General features: G+C 38.9%; 1 protein-coding gene across 7 annotated transcripts in view; it reads left to right on the forward strand.

Moving 5' to 3' along the window:
- ANKRD44 (ankyrin repeat domain 44) overlaps nt 1–12261 on the forward strand; it is a 334769-nt gene that overhangs the window by 206653 nt on the left and 115855 nt on the right. For all 7 annotated transcript variants that reach the window (XM_023591719.3, XM_023591720.3, XM_023591722.3 and 4 more), the window contains exons 5-7: nt 8221–8421; nt 8773–8860; nt 11303–11445. In XM_023591719.3, coding sequence (XP_023447487.1) covers nt 8221–8421; nt 8773–8860; nt 11303–11445 — 432 coding nt within the window. The remainder of the gene's footprint in view (nt 1–8220; nt 8422–8772; nt 8861–11302; nt 11446–12261) is intronic.

Raw genomic sequence — 12261 nt, forward strand, 5'->3', positions numbered from 1 at the left:
TGACAGCTTTATTGAGGGATAACTGACATTCAGTAAACTACACATATTTAAAGTGTACAGTTTGATCAGTTTGGATATGTGTATACATCTGTGAAACCATCATCCCAATCAATATAATGGACAGGCTCCCACCCCCCAAATTTCCTTGTGCCCCTTTGTAATCTATCTCTCCCTACCCTCTTCCCCTAACTCCAAGATAACCACTAATCTGCTTTCTATCACTAAAGATTAATTAGCATTTTCTAGAGTTTTTAGGAATCCATGTCATTAGGCTTGAGAGGAAAGATCAGAGATGGTTTGGACTGGTATTTTGGAATTTGGCTGCTAGCTTCCACATGAGAACGAGCTGGCATGTCTGTCTGTTGTTTGGATTGGCAAGCACCAATATTATTTACATGAGTGAAAACCATTTCTTCATTGAAAGGTCTGTAAATGCTATATTGCCCTCAAAACTGCTTTACTTCCAAAAAATAGATAATTGGTCACTCAAGGTTCAGGGTTCAGTCAGGGAAGCAGAACCATTGTTAGAGATATGGAATAAGAGACTGATGAAAGGAATTTATTATAAGAATTAGATGTTACACAATTTGGACATGGAATTGGGGTTAACAAGGACAAACTGGAACACATTGCTTTCTCATACTGCCTCCAGCTCTGGGGATACGGCCACTTTGCAGAAGGGCCTGGTTTTCTTTAAGTTGGAGCTACACATGCATCTGGTCAGGGATTGGAGAAACTGAAGGAAGAGATATGGCAGGACCTGAAGAAGCATCAACCTGGGAGCTTCTCTGTGCCAGCAAAGTGATCCAGTGGATCAGTCACATCGTGTACAAGCTGCAGCAGTACCTTACACGCTACCCAATAGCCAGGCTGCCAGCTTTAGTAATGTCTTCCAGAAGTCTTCTGGCAGATGTTATTTTTAGTTAAGGTGTGGCCCAACTGAGTGAAGGTGGGACTTAAATCCTGTTTGTTGGAGTCTTTATGAAGAGAAGAAACCAGAAGCCAGAAGTTGGAAAAGGCCAAAAGGAGAAGCCAGAGTCAGCAGAAATTGGAGGCGCAGGCACAAGGAGTGAAAACTTGGCATGTGACAGTAGACAGAGGTGCAAGCCAAGGAACCCCAGGATCTCAGCAAGCCAGCACCAGAATGCTACCCACCTTGGGTAGAAATGGCCTCGCTGATGCCTTGATTTTGGACTTCTAGCTTCTGAAACCATGGGCCTATAAATTCCAGATGTTAAGCCAACCCATTGTGTGGTGTTTTTGTCATAGTAGCCTGGCAAACAAGGAGTATCAGAATCATAATACTGATTCAACATTCACCCATACCTGATATTATAAAAGGTTCTCCACAGACAAGAAAGGAAATCAAGACATGGTCAGTCCCCTTGAAAACCTCCCGACTCTGCTTGGGTTCTAGACATAAGTTCTGAAGACTTATTTAGTTGCTGGTCCGGCTGTGTTGTATGCTCCCTCTTGGCCCCATTCTGCAGCCACCTCCCACACCACTCCCTGCCCACACCTGGCACCTATGAGATTCCCAGGGAGGAAAGAGCTTGGTCCAAACAGCACTGTCTCCCTATCGTCTTCCAAAGGATTATCTTGGCCTCAGCCTCCATTTCTCCAACTATTCTGAAGGCTTTGAAGAAACATAGTCTCTTACCAATATGTTAGGGAAATGTATTTTGCAACATTAGATGAGTAAGCTGTGGGACTGTAAGGGAGACTTTCCTGAAGTGTTGTTGTGAACTATTTCATACGATTTCCCCTGTTCCTTTTTTGTTTTTCTTTCTTGGAAAAGAGCAACCACAGGAGGAAGGCATTAAGTACATACCAACCCAGAGAGTTTAACATGTTTATTGAGGCCCACTCAGTGGAAGGCACTGTTAAGTTAGAGCATGGGGGCTTTGAGGATATCCAAAGAGTGTTTTCTGAGGGCACAGTGCCCATGACCTCTTAGGGCAGACAACCAGGCACACACCCCATTGTGGTCTATAGGTGAAGACAGCCAGGCTTTCACACATGCCTTTTCTTCTCTAATGAACTGAAAATATCACGAAAGGAGAATGCTAAACTTTTCTCTTCCATGTCCTAGAGACTATGTTTTTGGTTAGAACAGTTAAAAACAGCTATGTCCTGTCTTTGGGACATAGGGTAGAGGATGTTGTATCCTTGCAGACATTATCATTATGAGCATCTTTTGAGCACTCACTGTGTGCTAAGCAGGACACTAAACACTTTTGGTATGTTATTCCATTTTAACCTCTGAGCCAAATTTAGGAAATGCCATCTCAGAGAAATTAAGGAATGAGCCTAAGATGATACAGTTGGTAAGTAGAGGAGAGTGACTACTGAACCTGCTCACTTAACCAGCATTCTATACTACTTCCCTCAAATCACATACCTACCCTTATTGTGCAGCCAGTAAAATGCATCTATTTTTGGTTTCTTTGCATTTAGAAGTCTCAATGGGTATAAGGAATTTCCCAGAGATGAGCAGTATAAACATTTTGTTTTATAGCTTACATTTTAAAAGCTTTTATTTTTGCCTTTCCTCTAAAGAACACTGTCATTATCATAGGCTAAAATACTAGTAGGCAGGAGAATTGGGAAAATTGTATGGAAGTCTAGAATATATTGCTAATATCATTGCTTTTTTCTAATTATCTTTATGATTATAAAAAAAGATCAAACTTGGAATGGGAAGAAATTACGCTTGTAGAATCTATTAGTCAGCATATAGATGAATGATACTTAGGTGCAAATCTTTGGGGGTGCATTCACATACCAATTCTGGGGCCTCACTACCAGAGATTCTGGTAAAGCCTGTGGTCCTGCCCAGGAATCTGCATTTTAATAAGAAGGTTCTGATACATGTGGTCTACATACCATACTTCGAGATCTAAGACTGAAGTTTCAGAATCTTTAGTTATCTGGCCTTCACCATGTTAAAAGCCAGTTCTTCTTGAATAGTTTTCTTAGAATTCTTTCATTCCCCAAAGTCTCTTGTAAGCCCCCTTTGGACTACCAGTTCTTTGAGTAATTGATGAGTACTTTTAGAAGAACAATCCCGTTAATTGAACATATTGGTTGGGCATCAATTTATCCTATTCTTACAGAATATGAAATTGCTGTAATCCGTACAAAATAAAAGCCCTGAATGATTACAGTAATAGCGTAAATGCCTTCAGGATTTGAGTGCAACCTCAGAAACATCAGACCATGTAAATGTCCTGTTAATACTTGCAGATGATCATACACAGAGTTTGCTGATGATTATATCATATATTTATTCTTCCTAAACTTATTTTACACTATGTGTAAGGCTTTATGTAAAGTACAAAGTTGAATAAGACTCAGACTCTAGTCTCACAGACTTGTCATTTATAAAATTAGACATTGCTTATGCCTGTAGGAACTGGACATAGTCATAAACAAGAACTTTCCTGTGAAATTTCTGACCACCTAAATGGAATGCACATCTGAAAGTTAAAAAAAAAACAACAATGATTATTAAGGGTGATAGTTTTTAAGATGTCCTTCCTATTTTTTCTCATCATTTCCTGGTGTCAAAGTGTATGTTTCTACTTCTTTCTACAAGGTTGGAATGGCCTTTTATGAAAAGGGAGAGTCCTAAAAGGTGAAAATAAAGTGACTGCAAATGCCAGCTACAGTTATCTCCATTGAGTTTGAAATTTGTGTTTTTTCCTTTTTTTTTTTTATTTCATTATTCTGTTAATTAATTTTTACTGTCTTTTACAAAAATATTGGTCTGTGATGGACTTGAAATAGTAATGCCTTTTTAAAAAACTGGTTCCTTACTACATAGTTTGAGAGGCACTGCTTTTAAGGTATCTTGCCTTTGTTCAGAAAGTGTTCAGCCTTCCTTCCCCCATTTTAGTTTCTTTACACCCTTGTAGATTGTGAGAACATACTCCTAGATTTAATTTTTAGCCAGTGTGTGGTACAGAAGAGAGAGACTGCTTTTGATTTTAAAAAATCATTAATTCCCAATATGGCCATAAAATTACTCCCTCTTAAGACCATGTTAAAAAGTTTCCAAGTTTAAAATTTTTGAAAAATAATACAATTTGAAAAAAGACAATGGTTGTCTTTTTAAAATCAAAAGTGAGTTTTTGCCAAAATATTATATACAATTTCTGTTACATGTAATAAGCCATGTTGGCAAACTAAAATTTCAGAGCTTAAAATTTTAAATTACTAAGGGATATTAACATTCAAAAGTATTTATATCAGTGTGCTTTTTAAAAATTAAAGTACAGTGGTCTAAAAAGAATATGGCATTGAGTTCACAGATCTATAGAATGTTGGAAATGGAGAAGGCCTTACAGGTCATCTGCTCTGACAGCTTTATTTTATAGGTAAGATCACTAAAGTCCAAGGCGAGCACTTGTCAGCCTGGTTTCCTTACCAGCTTGTGTACTTTCTAATAGACAAAACTTACTCATTGAACAGTCTCAGCCAAACATCCTGACATAAATACATTCAAATGTTTTTAATTTGCTGTAAAAGTATAAAAATGACACTATGCTGGTTTTTATGGAATTGCTTTAGGAGGGTTATAGCCAACCTTTTTTTTTTTTTTTTTGAGGTGTTAGGGCCAGGGCTGGAACCCAGGACCTTGTACGTGGGAAGCCAGTGCTGAACCACTGAGCCACATAGCTCCCCTGAGTTGCTTTTGTTTGTTTGTTCATTGTTTGGTTTTTTGTTTTTATGAGGCACCAGGAACCAAACCCAGGACCTCCCATATGGGAAGCAAGTACTCGACCATTTGAACCATATCTGCTCCCCTCTCCAAATTTTTTTTTTATTATTTTATTTTATTTTATTTTTTATTCATTTTTTAAAAAATATTACATTCAAAAAATATGAAGTCCCATTCAACCCCACCGCCCCCACCCCCCACTCCCCCCACAGCAACACCCTCTCCCATCATCATGACACATCCATTGCACCTGGTAAGTACATCTCTGGACATCGCTGCACCCCATAGTCAATGGTCCACATCATAACCCACACTCTCCCACGTTCCATCCAGTGGGCCCTGGGGTCCAAATTTTTGATCATATGTCTGCAAAACTCTTTCACCAAGCATCTTCAAAATAAGCATATCATTTCTTTATAAACTATATATATGAACAGTCATCACGAGCTAATTTTTCAGCCTCAGTATACTTAGAGTGAGGCTTTTAATCTATCATAGTCTTCTAGAATTATGTTGATAATAGTCTTCTTGTGCTTCTCTGTTTTTGGACAAGTTCTTGTGAGAACTGATGAAATTTGCTACTGTTCTTACCTTGTAATGTAGGTAGTAGAAAGCTTTTATTCAAAGGAGAAGTGTCTACACTGTGACTTTCTCATGGTTTATGCATTATGATCTTTAATCCATGCTTTCGGTGCGTGAATGTTGCCCATTTCATGAGGGTTTTTTTGGTTTAAAGCTACATACTACAATCTATAAATCTACTTGGTGGACTTTTCATTATACATTTCAGTGCATTCAAAGGAAATGAATGCAAAGGGCAAGCTGGTTACTGCCAAGCCTCACTCTTTCCTTAGGGCATCGTGAATACTGGCTTTGAAGCCAGAGCCTTTGTCAAACTGAGGGCGCAGTGCCAACCCAGAAATTAAGTATCAGCTAAAATGTTCTCTTTCTCTTTAAAGAAGATAATTATAAATGGAGGTTCTAATATTTTCTTCCCACACCATAATGGATTGTCTGTGCATCTGCGTAAACTTCCCTGGATCTGAGATCCAAATTGGTAAAAAATATTTTTTCTTATTCTAATCTTAATGCTCTATTGTGATTTAGCTTTCCTTTTGTTGCGTTTTTTGTTCCTCCAGTTAGCTGTTAGTTTAGAGCCAAGCTAATGTTTCTTTCAATCTTCCATAGTTCTGGCAATATTTGGCACATTTTTATTTGAGCATTAATAATGTATGTACACATGTTTTGCTTTAAAATAGGCTCAAGGATATTTATTAGTATTTTATTTTCATATTGTCCGTCTTACTAAGGATGGGTGATATAAACCTCCCCCTCGCCCTTTGGTAATCTTTACAAATTGTTGGTTTCGGTCCTATCAATTTTTTGCCCCTCACTGTGTCATCTAACTGGAGTATCTCTCAATTACCATATTGTTTGAACTGTATTCTCTAAGTTGCAAAGTTTATTTCTTTTTTTTTCTCAGTCTTTTATCCAAGTTAACTATTCATCTCAATATTTATCCATGGAACATGGTTTTTATTTGATCTTTTATGTCCTTGATAAAAATATAAATTTTATTGAGCTGAAATCATCTACTCTCTGGAGCATTTTTATATACCTGTATGATGAAGTATATTGGTCAATCCAACGCTGCAGAAATTGAAATGAACAAGATGAGTTCTCGTTCCATGGATAGGCCAACAGGAGTGTGGTAGTAATGCCTTCATTGACTTCCTGAAGCCACATTGACAAGATGTTGATAAAGGACATCTTTATCCTACTAACTGGTCCCAGGGAAGTCTCTAGAAGTAGAGAGAAGAACTGAAAGTCTTTCTCTTCTCAAGAGGAGCTATATCATACATTTGATTGAACAGGAGAGTGGTCCTCAATCCTGTTGCACAGCAGAGTCACTGAGGTGCTTTAGAGAAATGCTGAGGTCAGATAGACTCTCAGGGGTGAAACCCAAGCATCAGTATTTTTAAGAGCTCTCCATGTGTTTTAGTTTCCTAACTGCTTAAAGCAGATACCATGAAATGAGTTGGTTTAAATAATGGGAAATCTATTTATGTATGTATGTATGTATGTATTATTTATATTCCTATTCTTACCTCTCCCTCACATCAGAACCTCTGGTGACCACTGTCTTTATACCAATGCCAAAAGTTCTACCATTACTAGAATAATAATAATGTCTACTTTGGTCCATAGTTGCATTCCCCCTTATGTGTGTTCATTCCTCAATCTTGAGGATTTGGGGATGGTGATGTCCACTCTGCTTCCAGTTGAGAGGAGGCTTAGGTCCCATAGGGCAGATGGATGGAACTATCTTGCTTGCAGTTGTAGAAACAATGGGATTTTATTAGATTACAGTTTGAAACAAACAAACAAAAAAAACCCAACAATGTCCAAATCAAGGCATCATCAAGACAATGCTTTTTTCCTGTAGACTGGCTACCAGTGATCTTGGGCTCCTCTGTTACATGGCAACACACGGTAGCATCTGATGGTCTCTCCTTTCTCTTCCAGGTTCCACTGATTTCAGCTTATTGCTTCCATGCCTTTCTCTCTCTCTCTTTCTCTCTCCCTCTCTGCCCCTTCTTTCTGTTTATAAAGAACTCCAGTAATAGGATTAAGACCTATCCTGAATGAGGTTGGTCACACCTTAGCTGAAGTAGCCTCATCAAAAGGTCCTACTTGCAATGGGTTTACACCCACAGGAATAGATTAGATTTAAGAATATGTTCTCGGGTACATACAGCTTCAAACTCCCACACTAAGTGATTCCATTGTATAGCCAGAGTTGAGAGTCATAAGTCAAGAGGCTAGTGCACTGATTGTATTAATAGAAGGAAAAGAAAAGGTGTGAAGCTCAAAGGTGAAGGAATTCAACAATGGCAAAAGTTGCTACCCATTACAACCTAGAAAAGGTTAGGAAAAAAATGGAACAATTTCATAGCTACAAGATGAAACAATAACGTTCTCTTCCCTTGAACCCTTATAGATCACATAAGACTTGGAGTTAAGATGTTGGCAGAGAGAACCAAATGGAAGAACATCTGAAGGGCTTTGAGGTCTCTTGGCTTTGGAAGTTGGAAGCTTATTGGCAAAATCTTCCTGCTTTAGATGTTCTTTTGGAGACCTTCTGGGCTGTGGACATTTTACTATGTATGTGCACATTTGCACATGAATGTTCTCATTTGGCCTAAGGTTATATTATATTTAGAAGGTTTATTTGGTTTAGAGATGAACCAGAGCTCTTGGATTAACAAAGAAAGTTAAAGTGAAACCAACCAATCACTCTTAATCTGTGCCACTCTTTTGGTCTTTAACACGTTACCTCCTTTGTCTTAGAGGAATACTGCTCCTGAGCCAACCCTTGATGGCAGTGAACGTTCTCTTTCTCTCCATAGTTCCAAAGTCTGGCAAAGCATCTTACACCTAATAAGTATCAATCAAATATTTGTCACTGACATTTGCAAACTCTGCTTTTGTTGTAGGAAGCAGTGCAAGTATTGATTAAGCACTCAGCTGATGTCAATGCGAGGGACAAGAACTGGCAGACCCCCCTCCATGTGGCAGCAGCCAATAAAGCTGTCAAGTGCGCAGAAGTGATCATTCCCCTGCTGAGCAGCGTCAATGTCTCCGACCGAGGGGGACGGACAGCCTTGCACCATGCGGCTCTAAATGGTCATGTGGAGGTGGGTGTCCTCATCACTGGGACCAGGAATGCTCCCCGCAACCCCAGTAGCACCTGGTCTATAGCTGAGATGTCTAGAGAATGCGACGATAGTATTTATAGAGGAACCCTTAGGCGACTAGCTTCATTTTTAATTTTAGAGCCACAATGAATTGAGAGAGTAGGCCTTCACTTCGGTCTTTCCCCCTGACACATGTGCCACAAGGTCTGCTGTGACACCATTGTCCTACCTCATTTGAAATCCAAATCCATGACCTGCCTTTAGATTTGATATTAATTTGACGCAGATCAGCTGGAGGTGCCCTTGCCATTACAGAGTGCTCACTTGATTTCATTATTGGTTGTCTTTCAGATGGTCAATTTGCTCTTGGCCAAAGGAGCAAACATAAATGCATTTGACAAGAAGGACCGGCGTTCTCTGCACTGGGCCGCATATATGGGTAAGAATTCCATGAATGGAAAGGAAAATGCACATAGCTTTAACCATATAAACCATCAGTCTCTCACTGACCATACGCATTTTCTCCTGAGCAAGTCTGATATCATTTTTCAAGCTCGGGTTCCAATTGAATTAAGTTTCAGTCCATTTTATTGGCATGAATAGGTCACTCTAGTTGGACAGTTGCTTTATCAGAGATTTATTATCCTGCAAGGAGGATGAATCATGACCGGGACCTCATTGAATGTGGTTCAATCTGGATCAGAAAGCTGCACAAATTGTGCTTATTTTGACTTGTCATGGCAGCCAAACAAGCTGTTTAAAATAGAAAGAGACTGGCTAGCCAAGCAAGGATACAAATTCCATTTGTCTTTTTATTTATGAATGATTTTGAAAGAAACAGAATGGAAGGAAGAGAGGGCAAATGCCTGGCTTGTAGCTTGAGGTGACCAGAGTCAGTGTGGATTACCCTGCTACACATCTGCCAACAAAGCTGGGGTACACAATTCTGACTTCTGCCTGTTTGGGTCAGGGAGATGAAGAAAGTTACATTTCTATGCTTTCCCTTTTAACTTTTGTTGGTACAAATACAACTGACAAATGATAGACATCACAGTGTTTATTTTTAGTGTAGATTTGTGGGAAATGAGGAACAAAGATCCTCCCTTTGTGTTTCTAATTGGAGAACATCCTACAATTAGAAAAGATGACAGGATGGTAGCAGCAGAGAACTGTAAATGACCAGAGCAGATCAATGTGGCCCATCTGTAGGATACTGGCTTGGCAAATTGTGGGAGCTTTACACAATGGGACACGATGCAGTTCCTAGAGTGTGGATGCTGATCCGTATTTATTGACATAGAAGGATGGCTGTGAGACAAAATGAAAAAAGATCATCAAACAGCATGAATAATATGATCTCCATTTTCATGAAAAATAACGGTATAATAGAAATAAATATGGAAGATAAGACATACACTGAAATGTTAACAGTGATTATCTCTAGGAGTTGGTGATGGTGGGTGATTTTTGTTTCCTTTTAATACCTGTTTGCATTTTCTGAGTACTTTTTAACAGGCATGCCTGCTGTTTCTCATCAGAAAAAAACAATAACATTAATTATGAGGAGAAAAAAAAGAGAGTGATTTGGGGCAGGGAGGAAATAAATTATTTGTCTGCTGATGGATCTGAATGAATCCTTAGGCTTAAAGAAACAGAATCTTAGACTTTTACAAGCATTATCATTTTTTTTTAAGTGACATGGGTTTTTGAGTTGGCTAAAGTAGACTAGATGTCTGCTTGGTTCCAGCAGCACTGGAGCCAGGGACTGTTGTCAGGAGATAGATGTTTAGACAGAGCACACACTAAGCTAGTGTGAGGGGAGAGTCAAAGAACCTGGGGATTCTAGTTTGTTACCTGCTGACAGATAGTTAAAATGTTTGGCCCAGACTGCTTTAAAGAAATAAGGTCTTTCTTTATTCGTTATTTTGTGTGTCAACAGATTACAAATAGAAAAAATCTAAAGATAATTATGTTTAAGGCATAATGGGATGAAACCTGGACAAAGAGCTTAAGATAACACTGCTAGTAATTGAAAATATTTTTTTTATATATGAGTCTTGAGGGAAAAGAGTCAAATTTTAATAAAACAAGCCAATAGTAAACACACAGACATTTTGAAACCTACTTTGATGGTACATCCTGGGATCAATATGCATTTTCTTGCCTTTGATTATTACCTGTATTTAGAGCAGTTACCCTGAAGCATTGAACACTGCTCAGTCATGGAAAAAAGGTCAGATGTATTTATCATCCTATATGTAGTGAGATAAGGAGCAAAGTAAAATAGTCTAGCAAAAATTTTAATAGGAGTTGAAACCAAAAGGGTTTTCTGTTTAGCCACCAGTTCATGAGAATACTGTTAAGTTGAATCATATGAAATTATCATTTTTTTAGGTAAAAAATGGTTGAACAGTAGCAAATCCATATGATTCACCATAATAATCCCAGGTTATTCTAATTAATTTTTTTCTTTCATTAGTGTTTCCAAACAAACTGTCATTATTAGACTTTTCAGGGAGGAATGGCAATTGGTTTCCAAAACGTAACTTTCATTTTAACAAAAAACCTTTTTTAGGCTGTGGTACTAACAAGGCACGAAGCAGGGCCTCGTCATTATTTATTTGTGAACAGGCATCATTTCTCTTTACTAGATCTTCTGGAAGAAGAAGCCTCACATTTGAATCATCTTTCATCTCCCCACAGATTTTACATAATGTCTGATATGTAGTAGGTGCTCTCTGAATATCTGTTGACTATTTGCCACAAACCAGCTTTTATAAATGGCTCAACAATACAAACTAACAATGGTAATTTAGGTGATATGAATTGTGAAACTGTCCTAGAAAGGTTAATGATGTTTTCTGCTCCTTTGTTTGTGAAGGCCACCTGGACGTTGTGGCGTTGCTCATTAACCATGGCGCAGAGGTGACCTGCAAGGATAAGAAGGGCTACACCCCTCTGCACGCCGCGGCCTCCAATGGACAGATCAATGTTGTCAAGCACCTCCTGAATCTGGGAGTGGAGGTGAGCTATGATTAGTGCACCCCTACATGGCCTGTGTTTTTATGAGTTTTCTGTTGTTCTGAATTAAATCACATTTGTCTTTTAATTCAAGGGCAAAAATATTATTTTCTTAAATCTTATCTTTTATGTTTACATGGCAACTGATGGGGTCATTTGCTAAGTAATGAGTAATTAAAACAGGCTCACTTTCTAGATCCACATAGATATAGATATACATAGGCATATATTTTATATTACAATGTATATGTATGTATGTGTGTACAACTATATATATGTAATATATACATATATGTATATGTATATACACATGCACGTACCAGTCATCTTTTAAAGCCTGGAAGACTGGCTAGGGTTCTTAATCCCACTTTCTGAATCTAGCCTTTTGAATTGTGATTTACAAGCAGGAATGAATGGCAGACACAAGCAGAAGTTTCCTATGCTGAGCTGGAGAAGTGGGTCCAGAACCAGTTAGGGTTTCCTGACCCACATTCTCTTGTGACTCCAGAAAGAGGGTGCAGAGATTTAGCAGAAGAGAAGCAGCGGGACTCTGAAGCATCCTGGCCCCCAGAAGAAAGCAAGACCATGTTGCTATACTGAACTGATGAGGGTGAAATGCAGCCACTGGGGCAGATCTGGGCCAGCAATGTAGACCTGCGGGTTAAAGACCCCAGGACGGCTCCAGGGCTCTGCTACCAGATGCGGCGTGGTGAGATGTCCGACTCCAGAGCAGAGCCCAGGGTGGGATCTGAACCTAACTTATGGGTCTGGGTTATAGGGTCGCATCCCTTGTGCACCCCACTGCCCCTTTCTCTTTAT

The sequence above is a fragment of the Dasypus novemcinctus genome, chromosome 7 (genome assembly GCF_030445035.2).
Source record: "Dasypus novemcinctus isolate mDasNov1 chromosome 7, mDasNov1.1.hap2, whole genome shotgun sequence".
NCBI lineage: Eukaryota > Metazoa > Chordata > Mammalia > Cingulata > Dasypodidae > Dasypus > Dasypus novemcinctus.